At 43.2% G+C, this 19,003-nt stretch overlaps 1 protein-coding gene across 4 annotated transcripts; it reads right to left on the bottom strand.

The window, feature by feature from the left end:
- Positions 1-999: 999 nt before the first annotated feature.
- On the bottom strand, positions 1,000-15,508 carry LOC105756569 (zinc finger protein 613-like). Of its 4 annotated transcripts, none has more exons than XM_023736458.1 (6): positions 15,114-15,508; positions 8,997-9,195; positions 6,112-6,238; positions 5,758-5,853; positions 5,309-5,386; positions 1,000-2,884 (listed from the first exon to the last, which is right to left on the bottom strand). In XM_023736458.1, exons 2-6 carry the CDS (start codon positions 9,009-9,011, stop codon positions 1,812-1,814), a joined length of 1,389 nt encoding a protein of 462 aa, XP_023592226.1. In that variant the 5' UTR covers positions 9,012-9,195; positions 15,114-15,508; the 3' UTR covers positions 1,000-1,811. The 4 variants fall into 4 exon arrangements, with proteins under 4 accessions (XP_023592226.1, XP_023592228.1, XP_023592229.1 ...); XM_023736460.1 differs by having other exon boundaries at positions 8,541-9,195; positions 15,114-15,506; XM_023736459.1 differs by lacking the exon at positions 5,309-5,386 and having other exon boundaries at positions 1,002-2,884; positions 15,114-15,504.
- Positions 15,509-19,003: the final 3,495 nt, after the last annotated feature.

Genomic DNA, 19,003 nt, shown 5'->3' with positions numbered 1-19,003 from the left:
ACTCCCACCCAAGTGATTGGGTGGGACCATGCTGGTGAAGTGGTTACGAGCTCAGGCTGCTAACCAAAAGGTCGGCAGTTCGAATCCAACAGCCACTCCTTGGAAACCCTATGGGGCAATTCTATCGTCCTATAGGGTTGCTATGAGTCAGAATCAACTCCACGGCACACAACAACAAGATGCAAATTAAGATAATTGTGGCCTACCAAGGGGATTGGACACCTTACTAATAATATGAATGAAGTTCATGGCACCTGTGTGGTGGTGGGACCATCCAAATAAGGTCTACAGCACCCTAACGAAGGGACTGGTCAGTTTTACCATCCCATTAGGCTTAAAATGAGCCGTCTCAGAGGTGGGAAGGAGAGGGTCTCACCACCAGAAAGAGCCAGGAGTGCAGTGTTTCCTTTGGACCTGGGATTCCTGTGCAGAGCAGCTCCTGGAGCCAGGAGATCCAGAGAGAGAGACAGAGAGAAAGCTGTAACACTGAAGAGAACCAGAGGTGGTGACAGAAAAACGGAGGCAACAGAACGAGGAAACCAGGAGGAGACGGTGCAGTGGGCTTCCGCAGAGTGAGAAAACTGGGTGCCTTTGGGTAGGAGGCTTGCTGGCGGAGAAGGCTGCCTCTGGCCACTTGGTGGTGCCAGGTTGCAGACCTATGGAGCTACAGCTAAGTGCCTTCGGGCCAAGGCTTAGTGGTGGAGTAGGGTGCCTCTGGGCACTTATCTGCAGGGTTAAAAAGAGATTTTTAACACTTGCCCTAGCAGGGTAGAGGCCAAGGAGCCAGAAAGACGTGTGCCTGCAGGCACGCTGAGAAGCTGTCCTAATCAGAGTGTGTCCTGAGCATTTCTGAACCTAAATTGTAACCTCTTACTTCCCTAATAAACCCCATTATCAAGAGTATTGTCTGAGTTCTGTGTGGTCATTGCAATGAATTATTGAACCCAGCAGAGAGTGCCGGGAGAGACATTTCATGTCAGAATTGGTAAAGATGGCAGAGATAGGAGGTATGTCTGACCTCTACCTCACAGGAAATCAGCCTTGGGCTGTTGATTCTTCTTCCCCCTTGTGAAGTTAGAGGAGGTCAGATGCCACCGCTGTGCCATTTTTACATCCTTTGACTAGATTAGCTGGAGTGTCAAAATATAATCCAACTCAATGCTCTCTCCAAGAGGGCATGGACTTTTTTTATTCACCACTGTATTTTCAGTTCCTGGAAACAGGGCCAGGTACAAAGGCAGTATGTGAGAAATATTGCTTACATTCATCAATAGACTCAATAGAATTCTATTGCTTCAAAAGTCTCCCTGCATAATATAGTTATAAAATTGATGGTAAACATTCTGGTTTTCAATGGATCCTTCACACTAATCTGGATAAACTGAAATGATATATATGTACCCCAATTCTGACCAATCCAATACTTTTACCTACACATCACATCCTATGTGATTTTTCATTTATACCACATGGAGTCACCATGAATCAGAACTGATTTCACAGCAAATAACAGGTAACATTTCAGATACCGATTATTTTTTCTGTTTTAAAAACTCATGTTATTTTGTCCACTGACATCAACTCAGACTTTCATTCATTTAATTGACACAACAGAGCAATCAATGTGTATGCGTTTTGGTTAAAATAAGATTATGTCTTGATATGAATCCACATATTTACGTACAATGAGTATATCAGCTTTCCTGGTTCCTGCATTCATATGATTTCCCTCAGGATATACCTTCTAGCTATAAAATGAAGGAGAAATTTTTGCTAATCACTAGTCCCCAATGAATGTATCTGAGTTTATCCTACGGGTTTTGTGGAACATAAAATAAGATACAATTGGACACTGAAGGTACTACCACATTCACTGCATTCATAGGCACTACCACATTCACTGCATTCATGGGCACTACCACATTCACTGTATTCATAAGGACTCTCTGCTGTACAAATTCTCTGTTATCTCCTGACGGTTCCCTCCTGGCAACAGGCTGTCCCACAAGGACTACGTTCCTATTTGTTAGGAGTCCACTGGTGTTTACTGATGTCTGAGCTGCCACAGAAGGTATCTGCATAGTCACTGTACTAACAGGGTTTTTGTCCCGCATGAGATCAGCAGTATGTGATGAGGAATGACTTGCTGGGGAAGGGTTTTTCACCTTGCCTGTATCTACATGTTTCTTCCTTGTGTGTTTTATTTTATGTCTAAAAAGGCAAGACATGTAAAGAAAAGTTTTTCCACACTCGTTGCAGCCATGCCGTCTCTCTTTATGAGTTCTTTGATGTATAATAAGCTTGTGTTTTGTGGAGAAAGCTTTCGAACATTCATTACATTGAAAGAGTTTCTCTCTTCTGTGACTTTTCTGATGTCTAACGAGACTTGACTTCTGGGTAAGAGATTTTCCACATTCACTGCATACAAAGGGACCCTTTCCTGGATGAATGATCTGATGACGAACGAGCCAAGATTTCTTGATGAAGGCTTTCCCACATTCACTGCATACCGGCAGTTTCTCTATCTTTTGAGTTTTCTGGTGCTTAATGTGTTGGGACTTAGTGGTGTTGGGTATCTGACTTTCACGGAATTTAGATTCAGTACGAAATTGCTCCTGGTCAACGTGGAGAAAGGTTTTCTCACTTCTGTTAAGCTCAGCAGAGTTCTTTATTTCAATGCTTCTGTTCTGGTTGATTAAAGCTAAATTTGATTTCACAGCTTTTTCATCTAAGTCAAACATATCATGATTTTCCCTTAAAGGAGAATGATTTTTGTGCCGATGAACAATATTTTCCAATGTATTATGTTCATAGCACTGTTCCATGCTGTCCACCCTGCTTTCATTTTGTGAGTGCCCAAGCAGATGATCAACTTCCCAGATTTCTAGGAAAGAAGAGAACAATTAGTTCTTCCACATCTTCTGGTAATGGTTTACAATGAACTAGGAGAAAGATCATAATTAGTAAATCTATGAAGAAATTAAATTGAAGCAGACATTAATTATGATCTGGTTTATGGTGGAACTAAGAATGCAGGATGTAAAAAATTTTTTTTTTTTTTTGGATGAGTAAAATATATATATCTAAAAGGTTTATGTTACACGATATCAAGGGAGACGTTAATTTGACAGCCTCCTCTAGGCAAGTGAAGGAGATTAATTAATTAGAATGAAGGAAATTTTAAAGGGTTAGAAGAACAGATGAGAAAATGAAAATCAGCACCTTGGGAGCACCTTAAAGTGGCGGAAAAGAGAAGCTGAGGCAGCAGAGAAAATCACAATGAGAGACCAGTTTCCTGTGAGGGCACAACATCCAAGATGAGGCAGGATGACAGGAAGGGAAATCACTATTTCTCAATGGGAGAGGAAGGTGCTGTACTCAGAGGACAGCTATGAATTCAAAGTTCTCTCTTTGGAGAGAAGCCTGGAAGTTAGAATTTCATAGCAAGAGTGGTGGTAGGATATAAAAAACGTAAAGATTTATGAATCCTAGTAAGAAGAAAAGTATATAAATAAAAACAACAAGATGTCAAATAAACAGGGATCTGTTCACAGAAGAGGTAGAAGGATATATTTTTCCCTAAACCCCTACAAAGAACAGGAGGTCTCACATGGGAGAGGGATACGTGGAGACAGTGTTATATATCCTCAGACACCCCTCACGGTTGTGACACCTTCTCTGGCTAGAATGTGACCTTCAAAGCTGTGGTAAAATGAGTTGCTTTATTTGGCCTTTTGCCTTGGTTCTTTGGAGAAACAGCTTGAGAGAGATTTCTCCTAAGCTCTGAGGAGTTACAATAGCCCTAGTTTTCTACCCTAGAGGGTTTGTTACTTTTGTCCAGGTTGACTGATGATTCCTGGGTAAGCTGTAAAAAACTTCTGATTTGATACTTTTTGTCTGCTCCTGGGCTGTAGCCTACCCTGTGATTGGTATGCACATTGCATGGATTGGTCAATATCCTATACAAATAAAGTGACTAAAGACTATTCAAATGAAGCTACTATAGCCTAATATGCAAATGAAACATCTCTGGTCTACTGAGCGGGGACTGGTAAGTCTGTGGCCTCCGCTGGGAGGGGCCATAACTTGAAACTGACAATGAGATGTATAAAAATGGCGTGGGGGCATCTGACCTCCTCTGTCTTTACAAGGTGGGAGGAGAATCAAGATCAACAGCCCAAGGCTCATTCCCATGAGGCAGAGGTCACACATGCCTCCTCTCTCTGCCATCTTTACCAATTCTAACACCAACCATCCCTCCCACGGCACTCTCTACTTCTCTGCTGGGTTTGATAATTTATTGCAATGGCCACACAGAACTCACAGACAATACTCATGATTATGGGGTTTATTAGGTAAGTAACAGGTTAGAATTCAGGTTCAGGTACACTCAGGATACAGTTCTTCCATCAGGACAGCCTCTTCCCAGCTGTGCTGCAGGCACACCTCCCTCTGGCCCGTCAACCTCTGCCCTGCTCAGGCAAGTATTACAAAGCTCTTTTAGCTCTGCCAATAAGCGCCCAGAGATACCCCACTCTGCCAGTAAGCCTCGGCTCAAAGGCACTGAGTTTTTTCGCTCTGTGGGCTGGGAAGCCCACTGCGTGGTTTCCTGCCGCCGCTTCTCTGCCACCGCTTCTTACCATCTTCGGTGCTATAGTTCTCTCTCTCGGCTCCTGGTTCCAGGAGTTTCTCAGCGCATGGATCCTGGGTCCAAAGAACATGCTCTACTCTTGGCTGTTGTTTCTTGGTGGTGGTGGGATCCTCTCCTTCCTGCCTCTGGGATGGCTCATTTCAAGCTCAGCAAGATGGCAAAACAGACCAATCCCTTGGTGGGCCACAATTATCCTATTTGCACAGTCCCACCCAATCAATTTGGTGGGAATTACAAGACCATGGCGAGAAAGGCTACATAAAAGCGATCCACCACATCACAGGTACATGGATCCCTTATACAGGATTGGTTAGTTCATGGTCTTGCTGGGAGGGATCACGCCTTCAAATTGGTAAGGAGCTTGCTATACAACAAGCTACCTGTCAGAGGTTTTAAGAGAGAGTCACGGAGAGAGACAGAGACAGAGAGAGAAGGAGCTGCAACACTGAAGGCAGTGAGAGACAGCGGCACAGCACCAGCAAAAGCAATAGCGGCATGAGACGTCAGGACCAGAAGACTAGCACAAGACAGCTCCGGTGGGGCTTGCCAATTCACGGAACTAACAGTTGTAACACTTGACTGAGAAGGCCCTGAGCAGGGCCCAGTGGCAGAAGGCCCCAAGCAAGGCCCAGCAGCAGAGAGCAAAAAGAGCCTGACCTGACTGAAGAACTGTATCCTGAGTTGTTCCTCTTGCTTCCAAGTTTATCCTGATGTGAGTTGTACCCTGTTCCTTCCCTAATAAACCAATTAACTATAAGTACTGTTCGTGAGTTCTGTGAGACGTTGCAGCAAATTACTGAACCCAAAGATGGGTAGGAGAGTCCTGAGGGGAGGGGAAGTATCTGATGTTAGAGATGAGGAAGTGGGACAGCAGTTTCGAGAAGTTGGTCATTTGGGACATCTTTAACCTCCGACTCATAGGAACCAGCTTTGTGCTGATTCTTATCACAAAAATTAGTTTTTCAGACCTCCACCTCATGGGAATCAGCTCTGGACTGATCTTTATTCTCATTATTCCCCCTAAAGATAGACAGGTTCTGACAATACTACTACCATTCTACCATTTTACAACAGGCTTCCCTCCTTGCTGCTTTTTAATCACTCACCTGAAAAGTTTTGATTATGACTTTCATCTAATATAGTCCATGGTTGTTCTCCTTGTTCTAACCTGGAGAGTGCATCTGGTTTGCTAACTCGATACCCTGTGTGTGGGAAATCACAGAATGTTAGACAAACCAAATTAGCCTTGGGCTTCTGGAGACTGCAGAATACTACATTTGTGAAAAAACAATATTTTTCTCTCAGGAGTAGGGAGAATATATCCACTTGTCTAGGGGCACAGAGTGGACTGAGGATCTACCACTTCAGAGCACCAGAGACACTCCTAAACTTTCAACAGGTGAGAAAAGAAAGGTCACCGACTAGCCACCCTCTGAGTGACACACGGGAACTGTCCTCACCCAAGGATACCAGGTTGTTATAGTTCTCCAACATCACATCCCAGAACAGGTCCTTCTGAGCAGGGTCTAGGAGCTGCCACTCCTCCCAGGTGAACTTCACAGCCACATCACTGAATGTCAGGGAGTCCTGTAATAACAGGATTTCCTTGTTATTACTGTAATAAATGATTTCCTTTTGATGATATAGTTGAAATGTAAAGAAAGTTGTTCTGCTGATATCCTCTATATACACTGCAACTACAAGTCTAGTGTTTTTTTCAACACCTTGTAAGAGACTCAAATCCTAATAAAATATTCTGAATTTGTGTATTCAATCATCCACCCATTCATCAAATTAGAAGTTTCTATAATGAATAGCAGTGAAATCTTCTTACTAAGCTAAGAAAGATCTCACATTCACATGTGCACATACACGTGTGTGCATGTGTACATGTATCTGTATTTACGTCGACAAACATGACTGTATGTGTGTAGATATATATATAAGCACATATGTACACACGTACATATATATGTGTATATATATTAGGCCACGTATACGAAAAGAGATGCATGTATGTTAGTGACAGCCGGGAGAATAAAACATGTTCCTACATTCAACAAGAGCCTTCAGAGCCAATATCAGAATCTACAAAGACTCCAGGCATCTGAATTATAAGAAAGGACATGCTTAATAAGCGTGCTTAATCTGTATAAAGGAATTAAAGAATCCGTCAAAAATATTTAAAGAACAGACAAGAAAATTGGGTGGATTTGGGAAAAATAAAATTACATATACACATAAAAACACAGACACGTACATACACACAAACACTTATAGACGTATATGAACAGACAAGTTAACAGAATATAAATGCACTAAACCTGTAACTATCAGCTATAATTTACAATTTAAGAAATTATGGAAAATGTAGCAGAGAGTGAGAGAGAATGCAGCGGAGAGGTTAGTAAACACGAATAGAGTGAGAATGTCAAACATATACCTGTTCATTACTTCCAAAGGAGAAAACAGAATAAGGTAGAAGCAATATCCAAAAATCTTACTCTGCACTCAAAAATGTTTTTATTGAATGAAAGACCTGTGACAGGCAGATTCTAAGATAGCCAGATGATCATATCGACACCGTTGTACAGTCCCCTCTCCTTCAGCATGGGCTGCCCTCGTGACTTTCTGCTATCTAATAGAATATGACAAAGGTGATGGAATGCCATAGATTACATATTAGATATGTTACTTCCATCTGGCTGGCTTCAATGAAGTTACCATGTTGGGGAGGCCCATGTGGCCAAGTACCTAAGGGCCGCCTCTGGCCAAAAAAGAGTGAGGAACTGAGGCTCTCACCAACTGAATCCTGCCCACAACCAAGTAAGTGAGCTTGAAAGAAGACCCTTCCCCATTTGAGCCTCAATCAGACCCCAGCCCTGGCCAACACCTTTATCGCAGTCTTGTGAGAGACCAGGAAACAGAAGTCCAAGAGAAGCTGTGCCTGGATTCCTGACCACAGAAGGTGCGAGATAATAAATGTGAGTTGTTTCAAGCCTCTAAAACACTGGAACACTTTGCTGGGAGCCAACAGAAAATTATACAAGACCTAAACTTAAAAGGAAAAAAAAAGTATGAAAATAATGGAAGAAAATGTAGACTATACTTACGACACAAGTTAAAAGCCAGAAAGGGAAAATCTGATATTTTGTGACAAAGTTTTAATACAAAATTAAAATTTCTGCATGGAAAAAGACAAGTGACAGTTTGGAAAGAATATTTTCCAAAACAGAAAGATCAATACATAGTGCATAGAAACAATTTCTTTAAATCAGTAAGACTAATCAGAATTTATAAATGAGCAAAGGATATGGACAGTTATTTCAGAAAATGAATAATCTAATTGGCCAACACAAGAAAGATCTCCACCTCACTAGTATTTAGAAAAATCCAAAAGAAAACAAGACAGGAAAATATCTGAATATGTACACTGTTGAAAGTGATGACATTTGATACACTGTAATAACAAGTATTGGAAAGACTGGGGACACTGGATGCTCTTTCATATCATGTACCAGACACTCTTCTACATGTTTTAAATAGACTAACTCCATAATAACCGTATAAGGCACCTTTATCATCATTCCCGTTTTACAGATATGAAAACTCAGATGTACAATAGCTAAACTGTGTGTGGAGGGTCACAGAGCTACTCCCTACTTCCAAAACTCTACTCATACACCACTTCACGGAGAATTGTTTGAAATTCGTGCATTGCTTCCATTTACCAAGGATGTTTAGGTTTAATTCCTAGATAAACCTAGACCAACACAAGCTGAGTCCATAGGTTAACTTGCATTTGTCTCCTGTGACCACTGAGTTTGCTTGGTCTATTTCTACAGGGGTCTATGAGGAATCCTGGAAGAAACAGCCATAGGAAACCTACTTTTGCTTTATGAGAATGCTGCTGTTCAGGACACTGTCCACCACATTACCTACAGGGAGAACCATCAAAGAAACTTACTCAGACGAAAGTCCCATAAAAATACTAAAATCACCTGAGGCACTGATCTTCTTTCTCCTCAAAAACTGGGCATATCATTTAAATTATAACGATTCTCTTATGTTGGCCAGAGAAATATTAGATGTTAGCTGACAGCTAACGTAACCCACAGAATGGTCCAGTACGTATTATGTTCAACGTCAATATTTAGTGTTAATTCCATGAACAATAGATTCCTGAACCTACTTTGCCTGATGCTGAAGTCAGAGTCTAAGTTTACGTCTCTCCAGCTCTGACTTCTCCAAATTTATACTTTTTAGATGAACTGAACTGATATTTTACAGGCCTTTACAAATTCATTAGGAGACAAAATAAAGCATAAAACAAACTAAAAGTCACCTGGGCCTTGACCATTTTCTTTTACTCTTGTGACATGGCCAGCACCTGGGACGCTCTCTCTGTTTTCTGGATCAGCTCTAAATTTCTGTTCAGAAATTTCAGTCTACCATGAAGGGTGTTCCAGAAATGACAATACCCAAATCCTAGAACATCTTCCTCTTTTCTTCAATTCATTCTCTTGCTGCTGAGGAGTCAGGACCTATAGGTTGAAGGGAAAATTCAATGTGAGTGGTACATTTCCTCTAGGTACACGTTTCACTGCTTTTGGCAATCATCTCAACACAATGCCCTCAAGACTGTTGACTGTCCCTTTACTTAGTGCCCCAGAACGTTTCACATCCATGAGCATTAAACCTTAAGATTCAGAATTTGCAGATACATGGGTAAAAGATCTCTTTTCAAAAAATGGCGCTTTGACAATCAGATACACTTGTGAAAGAAAAAAATAAGGTTGATCTCTACCTCACAATATACACGAATATACAAACTTGTTCAACTGTGACTCTCAATAAGAAAGCAAATCCATAAAGTTTTAAGAAGATAAGATGACATTACGGTATTGAAACATATTTTTAACAGGCCACCTATAACACTAACATGAAGCAAAGACCATTCTGCTGCAGAAACTGTTAAATACTACATACGCTTTAGGAAACACTTTTTTTGTTGTTGTTAGGTACCGCTGACTTGGTTCCAACTTACAGCAATCCTATGTAGAACAGAATGAAACAATGCCCGGTCTTGTGCCATCCTCACAATCATTGCTATGTTTGAGCCCACTGTTACAGCCACTGTGTCAATCCATCTTGTTGAGGGTCTTCTTCTTCTTTTGCTGACCCTCTACTTTACCAACATGATGTCCTCCTCCAGGGGCTGGTTGCTCCTGATAACACGTCCAAAGTACTCAAGACCACCTCTCGTCATCCTTGCTTCTAAGGAACACTCAGGCTGTGCTTCTTCAAAGACAGATTTGTTTGTTCTTTTGGCAGTCCATGGTATATTCAATATTCTTCGCCAACACCGTAATTCAAAGGCATCAATTCTTCTTCAGTCTTCCTTATTCACTGTCCAGCTTTCACAAGCATATGAGGTGATTAAAAATACCATGGCTTGGGTCGGTCACACCTTAGTCCTCAAAGTGACATCTTTGCTTTTTAACACTTTAAAGAGGTGTTTTGCAGCACATTTGCCCAATGGAATACATCATTTTATTTCTTGACTGCTGCTTCCATGGGCATTGATTGTGGATTCACGTAAAACGAAATACTTGCCAACTTCAATCTTTTTTCCATTTGTCATGATGTTGCTTACTGGTGCAGTTGTGAGGATTTTTGTTTTCTTTATGTTGAGGTGTAATCCATACTGAAGGCTGTGGTCTTTGATCTTCATCAGTAAGTGCTACAAGTCCTCTTCGCTTTCTGCAAGCAAGATTGTGTCACCTGCATTAACGCCAGCTGTTAATGAGCCTTTCTCCAATTCTGATGCATGTTCTTCATTGTATAGCTTCTCAGATTATTTGCTCAGCATACAGATTGAATAAATATGGTGAAAGGATACAACGCTGACATACACCTTTCCCGACTTTAAAACACACAGTATTCCCTTGTTCTGTTCAAATAACTGCCTCTTGGTCTATGTACAGGTTCCACATGAGCACAATTGAGTGTTCTGGAATTCCCATTCTTTCCAATGTTATCTATAATTTGTTATGATCCACACAGTCAAATGCCTTTGCATAGTCAATAAAACAGCATAAACATCTTTCTGGTATTCTCTGCTTGCAGTCAAGATCCATCTGACATCAGCAATGATATCCCAGGTTCCAAGTCCTCTTCTGAATCCAGCTTCAATTTCTGGCAGTTCCCTGTCAATGTACTGCTGCAACTGTATTTGAAATATTTTCAGCAAAATTTTACTTGCGTGTGATATTAATGATACTGTTCAATATTTTCCACATTTTCAAGCATCACCTGTTAGCTGGGAGTTATACATACAATTTGAGGTATACATCTAGGTATATCTGCCCCCATACTGACTGCACATTTGAACTATAATTGTAATGCAGTGAACTATTTAATACAGACCTTTTAGTCATGCTTGGTCTTGTATCTCCCACAATAATTTGGTGAGACTATGCAAATAAGGTGTTTGTGGCCCACCAAGGGGACTGGACAGCTTGCTAATAATACAAATAAAGTACATGGCACCCTTGTGGGGGTGGGACCACGCAAATAAGGTGTATGGAACCCTAATGAGAGGATTGGTCAGTTTTGCTATGACTCTAGGCTTAAAAAGAGGGCCAATCCCAGAGCAGAGGGGGTACCTTAATACTACCAAGAAGAGATGGCAGCAGAGTGGGTCCTTTGGACCCAGGGTCCCTGCACTGAGAACCTCCTAGAAGCAGAGACAGATAGAGAGAGAAAATTGCTAACACCAGAGATGGTCCAAGATGGCAAGAAGCAGTGGCAAAGAAACAGCAGCAGCAAAACTAGAAGATCAACTTGAGATGGCACAGTGGGCTTCCTGGCCCGTGGGTGTGTCAACACACGGAGTGAAAGAGCTGAGCGCCTTCAGGCAGGAAGCTTCCTGGTGAAGTGGGGTGCCTCCATGCACTTGTATGTGGAGCTAGGTTTGTGGACCCATGATGGGAAGAGATGTAAAAATGGCTTGGGGGCAGAGTCTGACCTCCTCTAACTTCAGAACGGGGAAGGGGAGTCAAGATCAACAGCCCAGAGCTGACTCCTATGAGGCGTAGGTCAGAGATACCTCCTTTCTCCATCATCTTTACCAATTCTGTCACCAAATGTCCCTCCTATGGCACATACTACTTTTTTGCTGGGTTCGACAATTCATTGTAATGGCCACACAGAACTCACAGACAATACTCTTGATTATGGGGTTTGTTAGGGAAGTGTTAGGGAAGTATCAGGTTAGAATTCAGGTTCAGGAATGCTCAGGATACAGTTCTTCCATGAAGACAGCCTCTTCGTAGTCATGCTTGCAGGCATGCCTCTCTCTGGCCCCTCAGCATCTGCTCTGCCTGGGCAAGTATTATAAAGCTTTCTTAGCCCCTGGCAATAAGTGCCCAGAGGCACCCCATTCCACCAGTAAGCCTTGGCCCAAAGGCACTCAGCTTTCTCACTCCATGAGCTGGGAAGTCCACTGTGACTTCTCCTCCAACCATTTCTCTGGCATCACTTCTCACCACTGTGTGTTACAGTATGCCTTCTCTCTCTTCTGGTTCCAGGAGCTTCTCAGTGCAGGGATCCTGGGTCCAAAGGACATGCGTCACTCTTCGCTGTTTTTCCTTGGTGGTGGTAGGATCCTCCCTTTTCCGCCTCTGGGATGGCTTATTTCAAGCCCAGCAAGACGGCAAAACTGACCAATTCCCTTGGTGGGCCACAATCACCCTATCTGCACAGCCTCACTGAATCAACTAGGTAGGAGTTACAAGGCCATGGTGAGAAAGGCCACACGAAAGTGATCCATCGCACCACAGGAGACCTGAGTGCCTTTGGGACGAGGCTTAGTGTCGGAGTGGGGTGCCTCCGGGCACTTATTGGCTGAGCTAAAGAGCTTTGTAACACTTTCTTGAGCAAGCCAGAGGTGAGGCTAAGAGGCTGAGAGGCAGAGAGGCCGAGAGGCAAGGGTCAGACAGAAGCTTGCCTGCGGGAACAGTTGAGAAGCTGTCCTGATCAAAGAACTGTATCCTGAGTCACTCCTAACCCTAACTTGTAGCCTGCTACTTCCCTAATATACCCTATAATCATTAAGTATTGTCTGTGCGTTCTGTGTAGCTATTGCAAGGAATTATCAAACCCAGCAGAGAAGTAGACAGTGCTGTGGGAGGGACTGCTGGTGTCAAAACTGGTAAAAAGTTTGGAGGGTGGAGTTACAGACTGTTATTCCAAGTTGATCTTGATCACAAGTTGTACTGTGTTACTTCCTTAACAAACCACTTAACTGTAAGCACAGTTTGTGAGTTCTTGTAGCCACTGTAAAGAATTATCAAACCCAGTAGAGTGTGCTACAGGGGGAATGGGTGCTGTCAGAAACTGTGAAGTAATTGGAAGCCGAAGTATATGTGGCTTCCGCTCTAAACATGCTGTGATGGCATCGTCACACCTGTAACTTCATGGCAGGGGGGAGGAATCATCAGCATCAGCCTATGGCTGATTCCTATGAGGTAGAGATCAAACATACCCCACACTCCAACCTTTTTACCATTTCTGATACTAGATGTCCCTACTTCTCTGCTGGGTTCAATAATACATTGCAATGACCACACAGAACTCACAGATAATACTTACGATTATGCGGTTTATTGGGGAAGTAACAGGTTACAGTTCAGGATCAGGAAGAACTCAGAATACAGTTCTTTGATCAGGACAGCCTTTTCTCAGTTGTGCTCACAGGCAGGCCTCTCTCTAGCCCTCAGCCCCTGCCCTGCTCAGGCAAGTGTTACAAAGCTCTTTAGCTCCACCAATAAGTACCCAGAGGTATCTCACTCAGTCAGGAAGCCTCCTGTCTGAATGTACCAAGCTCTCTCTTGTTCTGTAGGTCAGTGAGCCCACCTCTGTCAAGTACCACAAAGTACCACACTCTGTCAGTAAGCCATCTGCTTGAAGGCTGTGAGCTCTCTCACTCCATGGATCAGCACATCCACTGTAGGCACACCACTCCGTGGGCCAGGAAGCCCACTGCCCTGCCTTACCTCGGTCTCCTTGTTCTACTTCTGCCATTTCTCTGCCTCAGCTTCTTGCCATCTCCAGTGTTACAGCCCTCTGCCTCCTGGGTCTGGAGGTTCTCAGTGCATAGATCCCAGGTCCAAAGGACATGTTCCATTCCTAGCTCTTCTTTCCTGATAGTAGAGGTCCTCCTTTTCCGACTGTGTGATGGCTCATGTTAAGCCTAGCAGGATGGCAAAACTGACCAATATCCTCTTTAGGATTCCAGCAACGTTATTTGTAAGGTCTCACCACCACAAGGGTCCTATGTACCTTATTTGCATTAACAACAAGCTGCCCAATCCCCTTGGTGGGCCACAGGGAACTTATTTGCATAGTCCCACACAATCATCTTGTAGGCGTCACAAAATCATACGTGGCTAGAAGGGCCCTATTAAATAATTCACTGCATCATATTTACCTCACAAGAACCAGCTCTGTGCTGATCCTGAGTTCTTATCCTTCAGGAATCTAGATGATTGTTTATGCCTCATTACACCCAGAACCCCTCAACCAGACTTTTACATATATACTTGGCTAAAATTGCGCTAAATACGCAAACTCATCTCTATGCCTTTCCTAAACACTAGCAGTACAAACTGAAATTGGACAAATAAGGACCTACTAGGATGTGGAACTTTCAAATAACTAGGATAAGGGTTACACTGCTAAAAGGATGAAAAATTAACAACATGCAGATTATTGGTGAAGGAAAAAGTGTGAAGTTATGCCCAGCTTTGTGGGCCATAAAGTCTCAGACACAACTCTACACTACGTTTGCAATGGGAGAGCAGCTATGGACTCACGGGTGTTGTGGATTAGTTCCTAGGTCTGTACTTAGATAATCCATGGATTAAAGAAGAAAAGACATGATTATCTAAATCAAGAATTTGGAACTACTGCCCAAGGAGTATACCGTCTTCTGTCCCAGCAGCTGATTTTCCAACCTCAACTCAACCACTAGCCAGGAGTCCTGGGATTCCAAAGCTTCTGTCCTCACAAGTGGCTGTAGCACAGACACTTACTACCCCCATATTAATGCGAAACCCGGACCACACACCCTGTATGTAGTCCATTCCCCTCGGTTCAAACATCACTGCGCCCCATATTAAATCTCGAACCCGAACCAGACATCACATTCGTTGGGAACTCCACCGCCACCCCTTAAATGAAGACAGATTCGCAAAGCCCCCGTACCCTGACAGTCGGACCAGCCTTAATCGTTGGACAAAGGCGCTCACCCCACATCTGACCCTAAAAACACGGATTTCCACTTGCTTGCCCCCAAACACCTCCACCACCGCGCTCCCCTCAGGAACTCCATGAATCCTCACTACACCACGTCCACAAACCTCCCCCACCCTGTTTCAAGGACAAAACAAGCACTAACCTGCTTATATCCTGAACTACGAACAGTTCTGATAAGTTGCACTTACTTCCGTGAACAGCTTTTACTTCTCGACCGGTCGTACAAAATACTTCCTCGCCTACGGGGGCCGGCGAGGGTCATAACATTTGAAGATGTGCGGTAAACAAGATTTCCGGTAAGGCCTTACAAGATAATATGTCTGCGCCCTTCTAAAAGAACTATCTTGAGGCGGCCATATTTAAATATCCGCCGTACAGAACACTAAACGCCGCTCTAAAACCAGTAGCAATAAATGGCTAGGAGGACAAGAAGTCACTGACACTGTGGTGTTTCCTGGCTCCTCGATCCTTGCAGAAAATAGATATATTTTCATAGGCTCGAGCTTCAAAGGAAATCATGGAACCAATCAAATTGTTAACAGCGGGCGGGGCAGAAAAAGAATATGGCAGCGCCCTGTTGAACAGTATGTTTAAAGAACAGAAAAAAAAAGTTTAGAAACAGACGAGTGGGCATTCAAGTGTCTGTATATCAGGGACGGGCGACTGGGAAAATAAAAGGGAAAAAGCCAATAAACGGACAACCACGGAAATCTTGTGCTTGAAAATGGCTTGCAAGAAGCGGTTTTAAAGGACAAAAAAAGGTTTAGATAAGGCGGCATTAAAATGAGAGTGACCATCACAGACAGGGCAAAAGAGCGGATGGGATGAACCTAGGTTATATTTGGAGTGGAATATGGGGGAAAGTTCGTTAAAAATGAGGCCAGTAAAAAACAAATAGATCGCCTGGTCTTTCTTCCTAGTCTCAGTGTGGAAGCTCCGCTGAAACCTCTTCAGCATCATAAAACATGCAAGCCTCCACTGATGGGAGATGGCTGAACTTGAGGTGCTTTGGCTGGGTGTATCAAGCTGGGGCCTACCACGTGCTAGGCAAGAATTCATCCACTGAATCACCATTGCCCTCAACATTTTTCTCCTCCATTCGATTTCAAAGCCAGACATCATTACTGAACAATTAAAAATGCATATTTTGGGAATTATCTAGAATATGGAGCCCTGGTGGTGTAGAGCTTGGCTGCTAACCAAAAGCTCGACAGTCCAAATCCACCAGCCATTCCTTGGAAATCCTATGCGGGCAGTTCTACTCTGTCCTATAGGGTCACTATGAGTTGCAATTGACTCGACAGCAATGGTTTTTTTTTTTTTTTAATCTAGAATACAGGTTATTGGAGGTTGATGAGAAAAGATCAAAGGATCAACCCAAAAAACAACCATTTGTTATCTTCACCTGGTGCCACTTCCTGTTGATGCTATCTCAGAAATAACACTTGGATTACTCCCTCTTATCTGGGCTAATTGCTTTTCTTCATCTGCCCTGAGGAGTTACCTTTGCCCTAGCTTTCAACCCCAGAGGGTTTGTTACTTTTGTCCAGGTATGACTGACATTTCCTGCATAAGCTGTAAACAACTTGGTTTGATACTTTTCGTCTGGTCCTGGGCTACAGCCTGCCCTGTGATTGGTATGGACCTTGCAGGGATTGGTCAATAGACTATGCAAATGAAGTGTCTGTGCCTACCTAGAGGGGATTGGACAGTTTGGGCACTGGTTCAAGGGCCATTCCTTGAACCTGACAAGGAGTTTGTGTATATATGCAGCCAACCCTACAGAGGTTTTTGAGACATAAAGAAGCATGAAGAGTAGCGACAGGAAGAATCAGAAGAAGAGAGAAGCAGAAACATAGACAGGGAACCTCCTCAAAGAGCTGTAACACGGGTTAATGGCAGTAACACTGAAGACAGTGACAGACTCAGAGGGGCCTAGTAGCAGAGCTCATAGTGACAGGCCTGGAAGGGGCCTTGCTGCAGAGTCGGTAGTAATAGACAACAAGGCCACAATGAACTTGTCTTCAGGGGGCTGAGAGGAGGCCTGCATGTCCAAGAGGAGCTGAGAGAGCTGTTCTGCACTGAAAAAGGGAGACTTTGTGACTACATGCTTCCTGATCCTAAATTGTACCTTTTTACTTCCTTAATAAACCACTTAACTCTAAGTATAGTCTGTGAGTTCCATGTGGCCGTTGCAACAGATTGTTGAACACAGCAAAGTAGCAGAGAGTGCCATGGTGAGGACAGCTGGTGTCAGAACTGGTAAAATGGTTGGAGTGTGGAGGTATATCTGACCATCTCATGGGATTCAGCTTTGGGCTGATCCTGGTCATTATCCCCCCTGAAGTTAGACAGGTTCTGATACTCCTACTCCTAATATTTTACAAATACTAATAAGAACTAATAAGAACAACAATACCTTCATTGATTGCCTGTCTGCCAGGCACTATTTTAACTACTTTCCACAACCACCGTATGAGGCAGACAATTATTTTTAAGATAAAATCAAGATACAGGTAAGTTAAGTAACTTGATCAAGGGTTACAACTAGGGAATGGCAGGGCAGAATTCAAACCCTGGCAGTGTGACTTCAGCACTCCTAACCACTATGTAATGATATGGCCTCTCAGCCCAGAAAGAACAGAGTATATGGAAACAGGTGAAGGGTTATCTTCACTAGGACCATGAGGATGCTGTGTTTGGAAAGGGACTGTGTACCGGATATAGGTATACACTGGGCTTTCTTCACCTGGAATGTCAGCTTTCGAGAGGTGAGCTCAGCACCTGGTCTGCAGGGCTCAGGGCAGGCCTGGCCATGCCATCCTGGGACCCTGATCAGTTCACAGAATGCAATCATCTGACTTGCCATGACACGATGTGCAGTGTGGGGTGTACAAGTAACCTTACTAAAGGAATTTGGTCTTTGCTCACAGTTCCTGAGATAAAAATTCTGTAATATCTTGAGTGATTGAAGTGCCTTTGTTATCTGGACCAAAATCTAAGGGCTTGTGCTAATGAGTGGGCAATGTCCAAGACAGAAAGACCACCTCGTGTCCTGATAGCAGCTGAACTCGGGGAGCATGTGTGTGTGCATGTGTGGTCATGAATCAGTCATGCCTAGGCCATGAGGCCCCAATAATGATTACGTAATTAAACCAATAAAAGCTCTGGATACAAAAGAAACATAGGTTTCCTGGTTGCTGAAATTCATCCATACACATAGGACGGAAGGTAGCATAGCCTTTGAGATACAGAAGCTATAATAAAGCTCTGATGGTAAGTACAGCACTTTCAGTGAGCTGTATGAGTCATTCTAGTAAATTAACAAACTCAAGGAATTATTGGGAGCCACCAGTTCAGAAATGAGTCTACTGGAGAACCCTAAGCTTCCAGTTAGGATGCTAAGGGGTTATTTGTAGATGGTCATAAGTGAGGGAGGCCTGTAGGGGGTCCACAGGCTTACAGTTAGCATGTTGAAAGGGTGGGAGGAAAACCTGAATCTGTACTCAATAGGTCAAAAGTGAGGGCAGCCTCATGGCACTCAGAGTCTTGGGCTGAAAGACTGTGTCCCGTTAGCTCATGAAATCTGACCTAGCTCTGAGTAGGTAGAGCCAGAGAAAGAAGTGCTGGTGTCAGAACTGAACAGCAGTGAAGAATGTGGATTTGTTTTGATGTTTATGCTCATAGCTGATGTCAGAATAGTGGGGATTCTGAGATTTACACACATGCAGATTCACAGGACAAGGGAAGGGGAGGCCATGGCTTGTGAGGCACCCATTTCTGATTCTTTGCTTAAAGGTATCTGCCATGAATCCATCCTGTTATAGTATGGGGGTGGTGAGGGGAGCAGTAATCCAAACTTCAGGGTAGAGATGTTCAAAATTCAGTGTGCATGATCCAGCAATCCCAATTCTAGGTAATATACCTAGAAGAAGTGAAGTCAGGAAAGCAAACAGAAACCTGTACATCGGTGTTCACTACATCTCTCTTCACAAGAGCCAAAATGTGGAAACAACTGAAATACCCATCAAC

Source organism: Trichechus manatus, unplaced genomic scaffold, assembly GCF_000243295.1.
Source record: "Trichechus manatus latirostris isolate Lorelei unplaced genomic scaffold, TriManLat1.0 scaffold00087, whole genome shotgun sequence".
Taxonomy (NCBI): domain Eukaryota; kingdom Metazoa; phylum Chordata; class Mammalia; order Sirenia; family Trichechidae; genus Trichechus; species Trichechus manatus.
Note: the sequence above shows the minus strand (reverse complement) of the source record. Positions and strands in the feature narration are given on the sequence as shown.

Bases quoted from the DNA above. Each gene is read 5' to 3' on its own strand.
- LOC105756569 (XM_023736458.1), bottom strand. The intron at 5,387-5,757 runs GTGAGTGATTAA...TTGGTTTATTAG, and splicing joins TCATAATCAAAACTTTTCAG to GGAAGGAACAGGGTACAACT. The intron at 2,885-5,308 runs GTCAGGCTCTTT...CTTCTTTCCTAG, and splicing joins GGATACAGTTCTTCAGTCAG to AAATCTGGGAAGTTGATCAT.